Source organism: Capronia epimyces (genome assembly GCF_000585565.1).
Source record: "Capronia epimyces CBS 606.96 chromosome Unknown aczIQ-supercont1.10, whole genome shotgun sequence".
Lineage (NCBI taxonomy): Eukaryota > Fungi > Ascomycota > Eurotiomycetes > Chaetothyriales > Herpotrichiellaceae > Capronia > Capronia epimyces.
This window is the reverse complement of record NW_006912913.1, coordinates 480,868-498,407: the sequence shown is the minus strand read 5'-3', so window position 1 is coordinate 498,407 and position 17,540 is coordinate 480,868. Positions and strand designations below refer to the sequence as shown.

At 52.8% G+C, this 17,540-nt stretch overlaps 5 protein-coding genes across 5 annotated transcripts; 4 read left to right on the top strand and 1 right to left on the bottom strand.

Annotated features, from left to right (window-relative positions):
* Positions 1-1,372: 1,372 nt before the first annotated feature.
* A1O3_09723 (uncharacterized protein) lies at positions 1,373-4,066 on the top strand (the record flags this gene model as incomplete). Its single annotated transcript, XM_007739817.1, has 1 exon — positions 1,373-4,066. One exon carries the CDS (start codon positions 1,373-1,375, stop codon positions 4,064-4,066), a length of 2,694 nt encoding a protein of 897 aa, XP_007738007.1.
* Positions 4,067-4,778: 712 nt separating this feature from the next.
* Positions 4,779-5,233, bottom strand: A1O3_09722 (uncharacterized protein; the record flags this gene model as incomplete). The annotated part of the gene is made up of 2 exons (XM_007739816.1): positions 4,779-5,101; positions 5,155-5,233. 2 exons carry the CDS (start codon positions 5,231-5,233, stop codon positions 4,779-4,781), a joined length of 402 nt encoding a protein of 133 aa, XP_007738006.1.
* Positions 5,234-6,227: 994 nt separating this feature from the next.
* On the top strand, positions 6,228-7,081 carry A1O3_09721 (uncharacterized protein; the record flags this gene model as incomplete). Its single annotated transcript, XM_007739815.1, has 2 exons — positions 6,228-6,694; positions 6,748-7,081. The coding sequence occupies 2 exons, from the start codon at positions 6,228-6,230 to the stop codon at positions 7,079-7,081; spliced, it is 801 nt and encodes a 266-aa protein (XP_007738005.1).
* Positions 7,082-7,428: 347 nt separating this feature from the next.
* Positions 7,429-9,751, top strand: A1O3_09720 (uncharacterized protein; the record flags this gene model as incomplete). Its single annotated transcript, XM_007739814.1, has 7 exons — positions 7,429-7,507; positions 7,560-8,160; positions 8,211-8,508; positions 8,664-8,724; positions 9,152-9,297; positions 9,487-9,603; positions 9,686-9,751. The coding sequence occupies 7 exons, from the start codon at positions 7,429-7,431 to the stop codon at positions 9,749-9,751; spliced, it is 1,368 nt and encodes a 455-aa protein (XP_007738004.1).
* Positions 9,752-14,355: 4,604 nt separating this feature from the next.
* A1O3_09719 (uncharacterized protein) lies at positions 14,356-15,906 on the top strand (the record flags this gene model as incomplete). Its single annotated transcript, XM_007739813.1, has 1 exon — positions 14,356-15,906. The coding sequence occupies one exon, from the start codon at positions 14,356-14,358 to the stop codon at positions 15,904-15,906; it is 1,551 nt and encodes a 516-aa protein (XP_007738003.1).
* Positions 15,907-17,540: the final 1,634 nt, after the last annotated feature.

The window sequence follows — 17,540 nt, the reverse complement described above, 5'->3', positions numbered from 1 at the left end:
GGGTCGCCAATATCACAAGTCAGGACCGTGGACAATGTGCTGTAATAGTCCTCTTCAATCCTAAATTAGGTGTTTTCCTCTGGTAGGGAGGGCATTAGGGCGTCGTTATTGGAAGCTAAGCGACACACGGACAGTAGAAAGGCCAGTGTCGCAATGAAAGTGAACTTCAAAGTGGCACGTGGACGCGCTCGTCGAGGAGTTCCTAGTTGAAGAAGGGGAGGATGCTCATGCTCTTCGTCCTTGGATGGCTAAGGTTGTTAACAACTCAGCAGCAGAGTTGAATGCAATGTACAGGGTACGTACTAGGTGCCTGGTAGGCGACACTGGCATGGTAGTACTGATAGTCGAGGCTGACTGTTGTATGAGTCAGCGGCAGTGTCACGTGCCAGGCAGCTAGAATCGTGTCTGTTTCCTCTTCCTCTTCCTCCTCCTCTTCATCTTCATATCTGTCCATCGTTGCTTACTTATTGGAGATGACATCCAATTACGCTGCCCGTTCTTATCCTTTCCACCTGCTGCTCCTTTGAAGAAAACACCTAATCATGGGCGGCGTGGCTCATGACAGAGTTCAGCCATCCGAACGGAGGCCGGATACAAATCTATGTTAAGAATCAGCCACCATCATTCATGCCGCGTCGGACAAATCCTTGCACATCAAAACTTGATGATTCATCAATTCGTTCAGCCACAACCGAACTTGTCCCTCCAAAAATAGAGAGCAGCACCATCCGTTCTGTCACCAAACGATAATGCCGTCGTTAAGAGGTCGATACGGGCAAGAGGCACATGGGTACCCCGGAGTTTTTTCCTTCAATCGCTTCTCCTTACCCCTTTTTTGGCCGGGTTAGGAATGTGCAAAGCAACCCAACCCTCCTCCGTCGTGCCGTGACAGGTGGATCTCACATCTGATTTCCCAAGATCCTGGCCATCGATTGGTTTACAAGCGAGAGGCTTGCTGCCCATGACAGGGACACCAACTCTACTTTCTTTCAACGCTGATCGCCTGTAAGTTGATCAGATATTCCCCATTCGTTGTTTGCTGCTCGACGGCAGAAGGTCATTGTCGACATCTGCCCTGACCGCTTCCGTGATCGTGATGCACTCCTACCATGGCAATGACCCCTGTTTTCTGGCGGGTTCTCCACAGTTGCACTATCATGCGGTTGTGGCTGCTCCAAACCACCACTCGGATCTTGCCAATCCATGGTTTGACATAAATCCAAAGCCAGACGCTGACGTCCACATGTGCATAATTACGGCATGGCCATGTCGATTCCTCCAAGCAACGCAATATACAAAAATACCTACATGTTCTTCCCTTTTTGTCTGTTACCACTTTCTATGTTCTGTCTGACTATGACCTGTCCACACAATGCCCGGGAAATACTCTCACAGTGTTGTCTTAGCAGACTATTCCAACCATGGTGTCATCTATCCTCCTGATGACCAGCTCTTAGTTTATCTCCGCTCATTGGGAAATTTGCCACCTGTTCCGGTGCCACAGACAGTGACCCTTCACCCTCCTGTGAAATCCGGGGAACGCTCAACCACAGCTATATCATCTACGTGGCAGGCATGCCTTCCCGACGTAGAGATCCCCACCAGACAGCCTCAACCAAAGTCCAATGGTTGTGTTACGCCTAATCAATTGCAGGAGCATGCTCACAAACAACAGTCACGAAGACTGATCTTGGATTTGGAGAATGATGCCAGTGGCCATGGCACTGAGGGCACTGAGGGCAAGGATGCTCAGTCTCACCGACCAAATTCAGTGCAACATCGCCTCTCGGCTGATCTCATATCGAGGACGTTGGATGCCTATACTGAAAAGGAGGTATGCTTTCTCCAGCCAGACACGCAGGTGCCAGTCCCCTGCACTTCCAGAGATGCAATCGTCTTCAAAACGATCACAAGACCCTCTACATCCAGACCCCTGAAATTCCAGCCACGGAATGATGTGGAATCTTTCCAACAGTTCAGGTACAGGGGTGCTCCTCTTTCACCGACTCAGAGTCATAGGGGTGAACCTCTTCTATCTGTACAAGAATTTCTCAACGCTTCGCCCCGCTTGAAAGAAGATAATACAGCGTCCAAGCAACAGCGATCCACATTCTCTTCTTCCACATTTTATGGAAAGAGACAATCGCCTCAATCCCCTCCTTCACAAGACAAGGGCTCCAAAAGAGGCTATTTATCGTCGACGAGACCTTCCATGCCTTCACTCAGGGACGGCCGTGGGATCAACTTTACAAACTCCTCAGATGACGGCGAAGGCGTTGCACGGATCACACCCACCCCTGACTTACGGGACTTGACCTCGAATTTCGCAAGTCGGTCCAATGATACATCTCGAAGGCGGAAGATAATGGATCTTACAGAGGAACTTCATATTTTGACCACAAGGGGTGCCCCGAATTCCCAATGGGATACACAGTCGGTGGAAGCACAACGAGCCGACGCCAGAATGGGGCAACTGCGAACCAAGAAGACCTACGATATATCAGATATTGACGACAGCGAACTTAGCGAACTTGACGGGATTGAGCTACGTCCTCCGCAGAGACCCTCAACCTTTTCCCGGCCCCAATCAAAACATGGCGGTGGACCATTGCAAGGACAGGATTTGCTTTTCGATGTCCCAGACGATCAACTCAGTCCATTGACTCCGCACTCGGCACAGTCCTTTGATTCTCCGGTGGGAGGAATGAGTATCTCAAGTGTCAAACCAGACTTTCTACAGTTTTCAAATCGAGGCCGGCCCAATGGAGACTACTTCTCCAGGGCGCCACTGAGGAACGACCATCTGCATAGAGGTTCCCCTCGCAATGTGGACAACTATATGCCGAAGAACGAACCACAAGCAGACAAAGCGGTGAACTCTCCTGTTCCTCGCGGGACGGTGAAGATGGCTGGCCCCAGCCATCAAGTGCGCAACAACAGCGTCTCATCTGCCGATGGGATTGAACAAACACTCTCAGTTCCGCAGGGAGCACCTCCGCGAAGTCACCGGCAAAATTTCGAATCGAGACCTTCATTCTCAACGTCACCCGATACCCAAGCGGCGGCTTTACCACGTTCTATTCTGCGAGCCTCGACATCGACCCCGGGACACGGAAGCTCCACGCCCCCATTTGGCACGCCCAGTATCGTGCGCAATCCTGAAAAGATAGCTGTAATCAACGCGGAGACACAAAGACGGTCGGCCGCATCTCCCAGAGCAAGCACGAACTCCGACTTTCAGGCAAGCTCGACCAGGACCACTCCTACCAAGGAACGAAAGCACCATCGCCATCGGCTGCCGGTGATGGGGAGCAAAAATGTCAGTCTGCTGGATTTGGCACAAGGCTGGAGTGGTGACAGAAAGAGTCGTTTCGAGTCAATGCATGTACACGAGCAAACGCCAACAAACATGGAGACGAGCATGACTGCGGCTATGGACACACAAGCAGGACAGATTCGGAAACCACCGAGCATTCAAACATCCCGGGCAGCAAGTCTCAGCGCTCCGTCCCTGATCCCCGTCTCGTCGAATCAAACGGACCGTGGCAGTCGCCTCGTTTTCGACTCCGACTCCGGTCTGGATTTCCCCGGCCATGCCGGGGGCGGGTGGCCTGGACAAGATTCCAGACTTTCGCCAGCAGGCATCCAACGACCAGTCTCAGATATCAGAGCGGGTCTACATCAAAGGCCTGGGAAAGCGGAACACTACGACAACGCCAACGACGAGAGGGGAATATTCGGAGGATATGAAGATGACGAGGATAACAACGATAATGACATGATAGACCACGGCGCAGCTCTTCCTCCGCCAGATATCTCACGCTGCCGCCGCTCTGCCGCCGCCAGGCGAAGAAGTCTCAACGACGGAGACCGAGTGGAGACGATCTTTCGAGTGTTGCGCGAGGGTCCAGGCCCGCGCAGTTCGAATCGAGTCAGTCAACGCGATGGTCAAGACGGCGTGGGAGAGGAAATGGACGCGATGCAGGACCACATGTACACCAGACGAAGCAACCCCCGGACCAGGAGGAAAAGTGTTCTTGGGAGGTTGGTAATGAGGCGACGATAGTTCTTGGGAGGTTCATAATGAGGCGACGATATTCCGGGACTCGTGATAGGTAGACGTATGTATGTACGTATGTATTCGTAGTAGAAGAAACGAAATTCATCTTCCGGTAGCATTGTAATCCCTTGCTTAACCGAATTGCTTGTGCCTTCTTTCACTTGGGATATTTTGCCTTAGGTAGTTGCATCAAGCAATATTGAGCACGCATACTATTGTGGTTTAGATGGTTGGGGGATGCTCTCTCCTCTCCATGCTCTATCTATCTCCCCATCTTCTTTTCAAGGAATCAGATATCGTTGAGAGGGGATTCCTCGGTCTCTAGAAAGGCAAGGTGTTGTATGTACGTACACGTTGGGGTGAATAACTAACTGGTGGAAGTTATACATGCCCTCGCCCTTCCCCTAGCCCCTGGTATCCTTGACCAAGCGTCCTCGGCCGCGGACTGACCAAGCAAGGCTCTGTCATACCACATACGACATTTCGTCCCCCTCTTGCGCGTGGCCGGCAATCCACTTGTACTGTTGATTCCCATGTGGAGAGTTGTCGCGGCTCCCAGTTGCACGTGGCTCATTTGTAGCGTCCTCCCCAAGACATCAAAGTGTTGTTGAAGGTCCAAAAGGAAACAATGCCGCCTCGCTCAATGACCTGCCCCCAGAGAACGCCAAAGCTGTTCCGGTGCTCTTTTTAAAATCTCTTATTTTGGACGAATTTCTTTTCACGCAAACAAGCCGGCCCCGCCACTATTCACTGCTTCAATCTCCTCTTCTGTCCACTGTGCTCTCCAGAACCTCTTCGGAAGGTCATTTCTGTCAAAGTACTCGCCGTCCTTGGGTTCAACCGGCCCCAGCAATTCCCCTGGAGTGCCGCCGATACGTCCGTAGGTCATTATGCCTGAGGTGGGTGCTTGAAACGGAGAAGCGTGACCTTGGCCACCTAGAGGACCATGCTGTTGTGCTTTGGAGCGATAGGTTTTGAAGCTGTCGGGGAGGGAATGAGTTGGTGAGGCAGGATGGGGCTTGGGTGTGTGGTCTAATGTTTCTGCATGTTGTTAGCACCGGTCTCGCCAGAGGATGCTGTTCAGAAGGACTAACTTGGTGGATTGTGTTTTCCGATGAATTTAATCAAGGGAGTCCGGTGCTGGGTGGCCCGGAGAATGAGAGAGGGACGCATTCTGATTTAGTGTGTAGTAGCTGTTGAAGAAACAAGGAGATGACGGTTAACTGCAGACGGCGGACTCGCAGAGGAGGGGGTAACGGGCGAGGAGTCGGTGTACGGCTGATATAGATACACGCTGGGAAGAGGGTTTCGAATTATATCCAGCGCTAGGAACAGGCTATTTCTTTTTCCTGCACGAAATTGAGGGAGGAGTCCTATGTTGAGTGCGGGAGGGTTCGGGTGAGGGCGTGGTGGAGTGGGACGTCGAGTGGTGTGAAGGTGTCCGTGGGGGATAGAACGCGGACGAAGGTGAAGGTATTAGGAAGGGTCGCGTTGGTGTCGCTCAGAGAGAGAAGCGGGAGAGACGGTCGAGGTTGTGGTGTGGGTGTTCGAAGTGTACGGAGTAGATTTGAGCTCCAAAGCAGCAAGCACTCCGACCGGCCGACGAGATTCTTTGGTGGGATGGTTGGTTGGCCGGAATTCCGAGAGAGCTTGAAGTGCTTCTTGTTGGCCTTGTCGGAGCTCGGCGCAGCGGCCGCTTTTCTTTTCCCACACCTGGAATGGCATCATTTTACCGCTTCTGGCTGAAACTTTTCTTCCCTCACGCGGAGGACGATGCCCGACCCTTTGGTGGTCTGACCGTCTCCTTGCGCAACTGATCGATGCCATTTCTTCTGCCTTGGACTTTCCATGCCGTGCATGATACCTGATACCTCTCTGCCGCCATCCTTGTGGGTTTAGTCACCATTCATTCTTGACTGCGCAACCGCCCTCACCACTACCACGCGCTTTTCCCCTCTCACTCTCGCGCTCGTTTCCCGCCCCGCTGCCCAGTCAGTGCCTACGAGCAGCTCCCCTGAGGCCATCCATCTCGCAGATGATGTGTCTCGTGACTGCCGACACCATAGTCCACACCTCCGAGCCGCGGCTACAACTACGGAGTACTCAGTCAACGTAGGAGCCGCCTGGCCACAAAAGGCAACCGAGACCGCTTCTCGATTCGTCCGAGATGCACGAATTTGCTCTCTACGGCCTAGTCTCTAGAGATGACCACGATCGAACGCTTCAACAGCTAGCTGGCTATACACGCATGCAGCCGCAGGAGACAACAGAGATCCACCTTGTCTTCAAGCCTCGCAAGCCCCTGGGTTTAGACCATCTCCCCTCTGCCGGCGGGTCTCAAGGGGTTATGCAGCAGGATGTCCAGAAATTGAAGACCATGCTCAACGCCGGCCTCTACTACATGCAATTGATTGGCGAGATAGTGCCGCAAAAGTCCCTGGTCACAGAAAATGGAGATGTCGCCATGTCGAACGGCAATGATGATGGTAAGCCCGACACCTCGGCAGTGCGATGGTCTCTGGATTTCAAAGACACACCAGAACCGGGGAAACAAGCTGTAAGCACACGACTGGTCTCTCGAATCCCCATGAATGATGGGAACTTTGTCAAGTTCCTTGATAACTTCGGTTACGAGTAGGTGTTCTGATCTTTGACCATCGGACTCCCCTGCTGATAGAGTTGGCCAGGTACGTCTCTCGATACATGGTGGTTGGTTCTAGGTTCTACGACCATGACACCAGCCTATTTGTCCACAAGGTCCTGCGGCTCCCACAAGTGCCTGCAGATGAGGCACTCCGTGACACCTCGTTTCTCACAAAGACCTCCGAACTTCCAGAACAGGATGGCTCGGGCGGATACCTGATTCAGGCATCAATCGATGTGGTTGATGGAAACAACCCTGATCTCAAAGATCGCGCGACTCGGCAGCTGCTGGCTCTGAAAGAAGCATTGAGACAGGCAGTCGAGCTGACTCCGGGAGATCGTTTGGCTCTGGACACACGAGTGCCTTTGACTTCGTAGTAGTAGTAGACCTTAAGTGCTGGACACACGCTGGCGAAATGGCGAAGCACTCCCATTTCTGATGACTAAGCAAAGATCACATGACATTGAACCAATGACGTCGTCCCCAACGCGTCGTCGCGTCCGCTTCAGAAATTTGACTTGCTGCCTCTTCCTGTCTCTGTCTTTCATGCATCCATTAGACAAGACATCAGCCACCTCTGCTTCCCCAGAATCTCCCGAAGTCTGCCTTGGAGTTGATCCTGGCTTCCCGCCCATGGCTCACTGCATCACGCCGCAATTCTCGATGCGTGCATACTGTTTGTTTTGGTGCCCCTGATGTGAGCATTCTAGGAAGATCGTTCACCATGAAAAGATCGGCCCCACCACCCGGCCGTTCTATCTCACCACCGCCGGTGAAACGAAAAGTCCAGTCCATAACTACCAGTATGCCAGAGGAGGGACTTGTGATTGGTACTCTCACACTGACCAAGGGCAGACAAAGCGGTTGCGAGTTTCTTCAAACCTGCGTCGCAAAAGGAACCCGAGAAATTGACATGGCGGAATGTCGAAAAGACCCTCATCGTGGGTCGATACGATGCATCCAATGTCCCTCCTCACACTCGTACACTCCCCGTCAAGGTTGCTGCTTTCGACCTAGATGATACTCTCATTGTCCCAAACACTGGGAACAAATGGGCTCGGACGGCAACCAGCTGGAGATGGTTGGATCAATCAATCCCTGGTCGATTGAGATCACTTTATTCTGAGGGTTACCTTGTTGTCATTTTGAGTAACCAGGGAAATATCAGCTTGAAAGATAATCCGAAATCCCTTCAAAAGGACACAGCGAGCCTTACCAACCTGAAAGCCCAAGTCACCGCCATTTTCAGGCAGCTCGATTTGCCAATCAGCATCTACGCGGCAACCGGCCAGGACCGCTATCGAAAGCCTCGGACCGGTATGTGGGAAGAAGTCCTCGAGAATTATGACCTGCAAGCAGCGGGTGCCGTCGATTTGAGCAATTCGTTCTATGTTGGTGATGCTGCAGGAAGAGCAAAGACAGATAAACGACGAAAAGACCACTCAACCTCTGACAGGTAGGCATCCTTCCTCTTGACCTGTGCTCTTTTGAGCTCAAGCAGTACAGGGACCTAGCGGCCAACATAGGCATAAAGTTCTACACGCCGGAAGAATACTTTCTCAACGCCACTGCAGAATCTTATGAACACGTCTTCGAACCAGCGAAATATCTTGAAAGACAACAGTTCTCAGAACTTTCATCCGCCAGCCTGGAAAAGACTACAGTATCGGCTCCATTCACCAAGAACAGCCCCCAAGAATTGGTCATCTTTTGTGGCTCACCAGGTGCTGGGAAGAGCACGTTCTATTGGGACGTTCTGCAGCCATTGGGATACGAAAGAGTAAATCAAGACATCCTCAAGACGGTACGTGCGTTGATCCAGCCTCTGTCATATCCATCGTGCAGTCTCCATCATTATGTCCCACCCCCTTGTTTGTCTTGTCCAACCACCAGAAGTAGCCCCTGCATAGGCAGATCACAGGGAGATTGTTTCAGGCTGAGACATGAGTTGGCAAACAGCGCGACAAGTGTATCAGGAAGGCAAGAGAGTTTTTGGGTGCTGGTTTGTCCGTGGCTATAGGTATGTATCCCAGTTCTCAGTCAGATCTCACATTCCCATGACATTTATTCCCACATGTGTTGTTTCTTCGATTACCCTCCTGTCCCCCTGTGTGTTCTGTGTGACACCTTCCATCTGACATTTGTGTGTGCCTGTCTGTCTGCTATACTTCATCCATGATCCCTGCCCTTCTCCGTTCTCCAGGCATGTCATATGTCGCACGACGTTGCACTGCATTCACTGTGTTTTTTAGTCTCTTCCACAAACAAGCCTACGCCGAGACATGACGGCACAGATAATACTCTCTTGCGACACGGCAATTGTGATTCAGCCTGATATGCCTTCTTCGCTGTTCTTTTCTGTATCTTGATCACCGTACTTGTCGGACAAATCCTCTTTTAGGCGAAAGTCTGCTGGATGGACCGTGTGCTCACAAGGGTGGTGGCAGACAATACCAATGCGGACGTTGAGACCCGGTCGTACTGGGTCAGGCTGGCGCGAGAATTCAATGTGCCTATCCGATGTGTGCATTTTACAGCCCCGACTCGTCTCGCTGAGCATAATGATGCTGTCAGGGCCCTGAATCCCAACACGGTACGTGATGATTCCTGCTCCCTGCTCGGGCACTAGCACTCGACGCCATCCAAACGGCGCTTGGGAATCTAAATGCTGCCACTGAAGGCGATATGGCATGAATTTCCCACATCTACCTAATGGAATCGTGTGCCTCTTTCCGCGGCTAGACGCAGCAGCTGACTGATTCCACGGTGTTGCCAATCTCAGATGAACCCCGAGAAGCGAACCATTCTTCCCGGAATTGCGTTTGCTTCGTTCGTGAAGCGCCACCAGCCGCCCACTTTGGCCGAAGGCTTCCAAGATATCTACCAGGTCGATTTCGAGGTACGTCCGATCATCCCGCCCAGCTTTCGTACCCGAGACACAATGCTGGATTAGCTATTGACGCCTTTTTCTCGGACCATAGTTCAAGGGCACCGAGGAGCAAAGGCAGCTGTGGTCGCGGTACTGGGTTTCCAAATTCTCCACGTGAAGCGGCAGACCAGACCAAATGCCCGCAGCCCACGTTCGGCGTTCCTTCTGTCGTCCGCCGGGCCGTGCATACTGCCACTGATGCGCAAGCGCAAGCGAGCTGACCATTGCACACCATCAAATCACCGTACATCAGACCGCTCTCGCACTAGAGAGAATCGGCCGACGGCTCGACATCTTACTTCTCAACCACAGCACACATCACAGTGCCAGTATTGGATAGGATTTTCGGCACCAAGCAAGTTTATTACCCGAGCAATCGGCCCCTACAGAGGAACTGCGAAGGCCGAGACGCATAAGAATATGATGATCTGATATGTGCAAATTTGACCCTTCTCCCCCACGTGCTACGTTATGTCTGGTGCGCTCACGCAAACCCCTGTCGTATAGAACGGAAACGTCTTCACGGTCCTGGTCCACAGCCACACCACGCAGACTGCCGCCGTAATGGGACTTGGGAGTCATTGAAGGAAAGAAGAGACTTCTTGCTATTGACGTGGTTATAGATCCGGACCAGAACCCTGACCCGATGCCGCCCAACACTCCCGGTGACGATGGCCAACCATTCATAGCACACAGAGCTCGACATGCGCAGTGACCCCATCTAGCCTTCCTACTATGGCTTCATGCTATGCTCTCGCAGTTAATATTGGACCGCCGGACCCTTCCACATGGGATGTTGACTACTAGCTGTGTGATTCTCTGTATCTGTGCCGAGCATATGAGGTCTCTAGTCAGAAGAAATGCAGAATGCGGCGTGAAAAGCATCGCAGCCCACAGCCGGGGACCGGCGAACGTCCGAAGAAGGTGGTGCAATGAAAGCCTTGAAGCAGGCGACTGTGCGCGCAGAAGAAACGTCAAACCCAAGGAGAAGACTCTCGACAACATTTCCCACCGGCATTCACCAAGTGGGCTTCTCAGGCAATACTATCCTCCAACTACTGACCATCGAGTGGTCAGTCAAGGTCAATGTGTGTATGAGGCTCTGTGCGATAAGCGAGTCCGGGGATAAGATCGGCAGGCTCCGGCAGAGCTTCGGGTCTCACGAGGCGCTATTGCTTTGCTAAGGACGAGAGTCAAGTCTGTGAATTGCTTGGTGAGCAGTGAATACCGTTCTACCATCGCAGGACCACCGGCTATGTTCGTGGCCAAGACCCCAGCAGGGCCCCAGCAGCCGGGCAATCGCACAATGGCATGCTGAAGGTTCGTCAAATCCAAGATCTCAGGGTCCAATGGTCCTCAGGTCTTTATTCGGGCCTTTCGGGTTCGCCTGAGCACGGTATATACTCATATCCGTGCGCGGCTCTGGTACCGAGCGCACCGACCAGGCTGAGTGCCCTAGGGGGCCAATCTGCCGACTACACTGGCAAAACAAAGGAGGGTCCAAAGGCCACGCGATGGGCCCAAGATGGGAAATCCCGTTCTCGACATGATTGGCTTTCCACAACAAAGTCAGTGGAGGCTTGCCATGAGGAATCTCCTTGCAGCAATGGCGACACTGAGACTGGAGTCCGCGATAAAGTGAACTTGGAACATACCTGGACCAGCGGGATGGCTCCATCACAATGAAACTCATGGAACTATTGGGACACTTGTCACTTGGTCACGGTCTCGCTTACGATCTCGGTGCTTAACAAAACAGCGTTAGTATGTGGAAAGGACGGAGCTCGGCGGCGGAGGCATCAATGTCTCGGTTCCTGCCGTCGCGTGAGATGTTACCTTGCCGACCAACTTGAAGTGCACAAGATGCCAGAGCAATTCTCAGAACTTTCAGAATGGTAGGCATCCTCGAACTTGGGCTTGTCGCAATAATAGCAAGGTGTTTGTTGACATGGATCGCAGGGGGAAATCCAATGTCGCCATTGCAGGACTATTGATTGAGCCGTCTCCGACCTCATTTGAGTTCCGGCATCAATCCCGGGGGTCGCAGGGTCCCTGATAAGAAGTCTTTGTCTGAAGTCGAAGCATGGCAGGTATAGCGCAATGAAGGCAGTCACTCGCCGTCTTCTTACCCTTCTATATCCTGAGAATCTTAAGGAGACTGCTCGACAGGAGTGATTTCCGGCAGGCATGGAAGGTCTCCCGTTCTGTCGGTCTGCAGACCGCAGGACAGTGAACTACAGAGCAACCTGGGAAAGCGACACGTTTCCCTGCGGCATCCTGGCCAAGCGTATCAGGTCTTTGGGTTGCACTATCGCAACATCGCAGCATCGTAACTTCTGGGCAAATCCAGCGGCTGAGGTGGGTCGGGAAGAAAAGGCACGAAATAAGGGTCGTCGATGGCTTGACTCTAGTTTTCCGCCAGCGGATGCTCGTCGCTTGGGTTTGTCCAGGGTGCAACAACAGCCGACCGCCACTTTACCAGCCACCCACTTTTTTTCCACCCCAAGGTTGTGTAGAATGCAGTGAGGTAAGGGGAGCGCCCTTTCCGTTATTGATAGAGACACTGACAGCCGGCTCCAGGATGCATCGCTGCAACAGCGGAGGTGTTTGTTGGCAATGATTGAAAGGTTACTTTTCGGAACGGCGTTTCAGCATAAACTTTGTAGACGAACGATGGGTACGAAAAACTCTGGTAGCTTTAACCCTTGACCTCAGTGTTTGGCCGTCAAGGTTCAATCCGCTGTTGCGTGCCAGAAGCCATGTGCCGACAAGCTCACACGATTCCCATATGGCTTGGAACAGCGGATTAGAGCTGGGGGACTTTCGGAATACTGGCATTTAGGCAGGTCGATAAATAGTAGGTACCGGAGGGAAAAGTGTGTCTAGTCTCGCCTAGCCAGGGGTATATCTGATACCGTTCCTGCAGGTCCGGCTGGCAGACTGGCACTCTGGCAACTCTGGCTCCGTCCCTTGACATTCCTTGCAGAACGGCAGGCAGAGGCTAGCGTTGAAGGCCGGGCGGAAGCATCAAAGCGGCACGGGTGGCTGATAGCGCGGTGCCACGGCGTTGCTAGAGGGCACGAATGAATGGCTGTCTGGTGTCTTCCTCTGTAATGGAATGCACACCGGCAGGTATGCCACATCCCGGGTGTTGTGCTGTGAGCCCTGGCTAGAGGCGCAGAAGCATTTTTAGCTTCGGAAATGCACAGAAAAAAGGCCCAAAGGCCCTGCCGTGGCGTTCATCGTGTTCTTTGACGGCTTTGACAGCGCGGCAGAGCAGCAGGCAGGAAGGGGAGCCTGCAGGCGAGCGAGCGGAGGACAGCAAGCCACCGCAGTCATAAAATAATGTCTGTCTCTTGCCATGGCCTCAAGGTTCAGATGTGACTGATACAAAGCCCGGGACGCTCTCACAAAAGCCCAAACATTGTCGCAAACTCAGCCAGTTGTCTTTCACACCTAGGTCGTCAGTTCTGAATCCTGCATCGCCCTGGGTCTTCCAGACCAGTTGGTTTCGAGGCGAATCCAGGTCTCTCTGTGTTCATCCATTGTTTCTCACGTCTGCGCCTGCGCCTGCGCCTGCACAGACGTCCTGACCTTTGCTCTCAACCACGAGTCGACGGCAACCGAGGAAGCATAAACAACTGCCAGAAGTCTGGACTGCGAAAGGACCGAATTGGGGAGTCAGTGGCAGTAGTGGAGAAAAGGTATGTACTTTACTGTGTACATGTACTCCGTACAGAGTATCCGTACTGTGATTTCTCGTCTTCAGCATTGGATGAAGCAAGGGACTGGCGGACTCGGTGGTTCTCAGTTTTGTGGTTCAGCCGTTGGGCGGAGGCCGCCATGCTCCTACCTCCGAATCCGATCAACAGGCACGAGAAGCTACCAGGGTCCAGGGGCCCCAGTCACCCAGGGCTGCTTAGGCTGCTTAGGCTCCTTAGGCTGCTCGGGCTCCTTAGGCTGCTCGGGCTCCTCGGGCTTGACTCGCACTGGTGACTGGTAGGCTCCTGGGGGCGAATGGCTAAAGAGGCCCACAGCGTCACACCCTGTCGGCGAGCCCAGTTGATGGACGAAGCTTCTGGAGAAGATGCTGTCGGTGCATGCTGTTGGTGCAGGCTGCTGGCTGTGGGTTGCGGTGGATGCGCCTAAAAAGTTGAAGCGCAGCGCAGCCAGATCCACGGCACACAAGTTTTCTCTCTTGTCCACCACTCAGTCCTCCCTCCCCAGGTTCGCAGGTTCGACCGGCTTTCTGACTTGTCAAACACCTCGTCTTTTGTCTACTCTCGTGCATCTTCAGTGCATCTGTGGTTTCTGCCTCGTACACATGGCACTCGACTAATGGCACACTGGCAAATAGGCACAACTGCGACTAAGGAGCTCGCCGACCCGTCACTGGTCCTGTCCGGGGCTGCTAAGCTAGAGACCAACCAAGTCCGACGCCCTCACCACACGAAACCTGGACCACCTTCTGCCCTGCGTCGTGTCGTCGCCAGCTTAGGCCTCAACACTAAGTGCCTACTGTACAAACAAACAGTCGCACTCGTCGACTCGTCGACTCGCGTATTCTCTGAACAACTGTCACCCGCCATCATGCGCGCAGCTGTCCGACGGTGACCCAGACCAGTCCACGATTCTCCTTCGACTCTCCTATATTTCTACCTGGGCCCTCCCAGACACTGGTTTACACCACGAAAAGGACGATCGACCTTGGATCACATTGCCATGGATTATCATAATCATAATCCATATCCCTCTGCCGCGAATGGGCACGCCGCTCAGTCTTCGACATCCTCAGTCAACCTGGGCTCACCCACCACGTCCATGTTCTCCAAAGGCCACTCGTCACGAGGCTCCAATTCGTCCATCGCGTCGTCCCCACTCCCGCGAGAATCACTCGACATGTACGGGGCACCCAAAAGATTGGAAGATGTGACGGAGGAACCTCACGAAAGGGATGAGTTTGAAGAGTACACCTTGGTGAGCGACGGGATGTATGACTGGAGTGACTGTGACAAGGCCTACTCAAGTCACCACGGCCAACTCTCCCCACCAGGTTCTCCAGGACGACAACATGAATGGAGCTTGAGAGACGCAGACGACTGGGCTCAGCCTCCCTCCGGGCTTGGGATATTCAAACGCCGCAAATCCATGGAACAGCCCGCCCCTGTCCACCGTCACCGCTTCAGCAGTAGATTTGGCTCCATCTCACGACGCTGGAAGAATCGGTCTGCTCCAGGACCGCCAATGTCCATCGTCACCCACATCGACTCTCCCTTGTCTCGTTCTGGGTCTCTTAAATCGTCGCAAGTCTGCAGTCCGACTTTGAGTGTTATATCTAAGCGGGAGAGCTTGGTTACCTCGTCGCCAGTCATACCTGAGATCAGCGAACTTTCAATCGAACCAGAAGCAAAACCAATCGATATAGTGCAGAAGCCGGCAGAGGATGAGGAGCCATGTCAAGCAACCACCCCGCTATTACCACCGATTTTGACAGAGCTGAGCAAGTTGGAGGAACCAGTCCACTCTCCTCTTCAATCGCCTACCATCGCACCCACACCTACAATCATGGGCTCCACGACATCGATCGAGCGTCCCCTGTCAGGCCTTTCGTCCCCATCTCTCTCGACCAAGCCATCCATGGTCTCCCTGCATAACAGGTCTCGCACAAACACTATGACCAGTTCACCCTATGGTGAGATCGCGCCAATGTACCCCCTGGATGCACTTTCTGATCCCTGGGCGGTCCGACTCGGTCATGCCGACTTCACAATCTACCCCGAACCATTCGCCCCCGAGACGGTCGACCTGGAGTCATACACTGACTTCCGCAACAATTGGGATCAGGCTCGAACCAATTATGCTAGGCACATCACCCGGACCGCGGAGCATTACGGGTCGACTTCGAAAGTGTACAAACTCACTGAGGAGAAATGGGCGAGCGTTGACGAAGTCTGGCAAAGACAACACACGCTAATGAGAAATATCCTTGCTCCTGTTCTAGCTCGTCTGAGCGACGGCGGGTCGGATCTGCAAGCCTCGACCACGTCAAGTGCGGTCCTAGAGACGCCTATGAGCAAAGTTGTCTTGCCCATCATCGACGACAAGAGCGGCAAATTTCCTGAACTCGGCGATGGAGAGATTATTGGACCTATGACAGTTGCTCGTCCTCGAGCGTTGACCAACCAAAACAAAAGTGCAGAACCAAAAGGCCCTACTCTCTTACCCCACAAGCGCAATCTCATCAAAATCCTAACTGATGTTTTCCGCACTTGAAATGTACAACCAGACCTTGTACAGTTCTTTTGCTGTTGACTGTACAAATCCAAGGTTCTTTCGGCTCAGCGGCGCCACGGAACAGCGACATGGTTTTCTGTAACTGGAGTACCGAGGGGATGTAACCATTAGGCACGACATTCCGGTCCAAAAGCGCAAGATTTCAAAGCGGGAGCCATCCCTGTCAAAAGAATCTAATATGTCTCCGCGGCACCTCAACCAGGTGTCGATTTTTATTATCCTCTCAATGTTATGACCATTAACGACATGGCGCTCCTTTACGGAACAGGGCGGCCAACAGCAGGTAGTAACGACTTGCAGCTTCAGCACAGTGAAGCATGAGAACACTCCTTTGGAAAGAAAGACGATTTTTGTGTGTCCTAGCGGGATGAGTTTCGGTCATCAAGCGCGATTGCCCTTGATTCGGGCAAAAGAATGGAATGGAAGATTTCTTTTGCTCATGGCGGCTACATACATCGAGATATCGCTCTCATCTGGGCATGGGGGAGATGATGTATTTAGCGCAGTCGATCCAACCTGGCATTCATATAGGAGCTGGGTGAGTGGGGCGAAGAAAGTCAAGACGAGTGAGAGAGGGAGAGGGAGAGGCTGAGGCCAGACCAAGAAAGCAAATTAAAAATGACCCCGTTTCTTCGCCTGCCGTAGATAGGACCCAGGATTCCAGTAGCCAGGCCAGCGTTGCTAGCACCAGCTGGGACTAATTGTGATTTGTGATCGGCAGAGGGATCATTCATCCCTATACTACTCGAACTACTCGATACTGTAAGGTATGTACTCTGTATAGGGAGTCCCGCCAGCCCTGCTGAGTCACCATCGTCAGCACCATGCGCCGCCATACGAACGTCAATATGACAGCCATCTCGACGCAACATTTGCATCAAGCCAAGTCGAGCATGACGCTGCCACTGCCACTGCCACTGACACTGACACTAGTACTGAATACTGATTCTGACTCTGACACTGCTCTTGACACCAACGCTGATATTGACAGCGTAGCACGAAACTCAGCGGTCGCCCGCACCGCATCATTCATTGTTGACTAAGTCGGAAGAGCGGTGGCTGAACAACCAGCCCCATGATATGTATCACCACCAGACTGAAAGAAGGAGTCAAGAAGTAACCCAAAGAGTAGGAGGTGAGGTGGAATAGAAGGCTTCAGGTTGAAATGGTGAGAAATCCAGCAGTCACGTGCAACGGCCAGGCAGCCAGGGCCGGAGAAACAATCCGCCGGCAGCTGCACCCGGGACAATGATCATGAATGGCATCTTCGAGTTCTTCAGGCTGTCATTCTCATGCTAGTAAGTGCCTTTGGGTCAAGTGCAGAACATCAAAGGGTATGGATCTGCCGCCCCGGACCCAGTACGTGCTTCCATAATCTTACCCTGAACCTGCGCAGATGGCAGATGGCAGATGGCAGACTTTGCAGTTCGAACACCCCGATCGATCGTACGCGCAGCCAGACAATCCACCTCAGGTCGAAGACTCTCAAGAACAGGACCAGCCTCCCACAGTGTCTGGGCCATCACATCCGAGACACCAAGATGCCACCGCAGATAACCTCCCGGCGAAATCCATGTCCAAAGATGCTGGAGATAAATGGTCGAATTAAATGT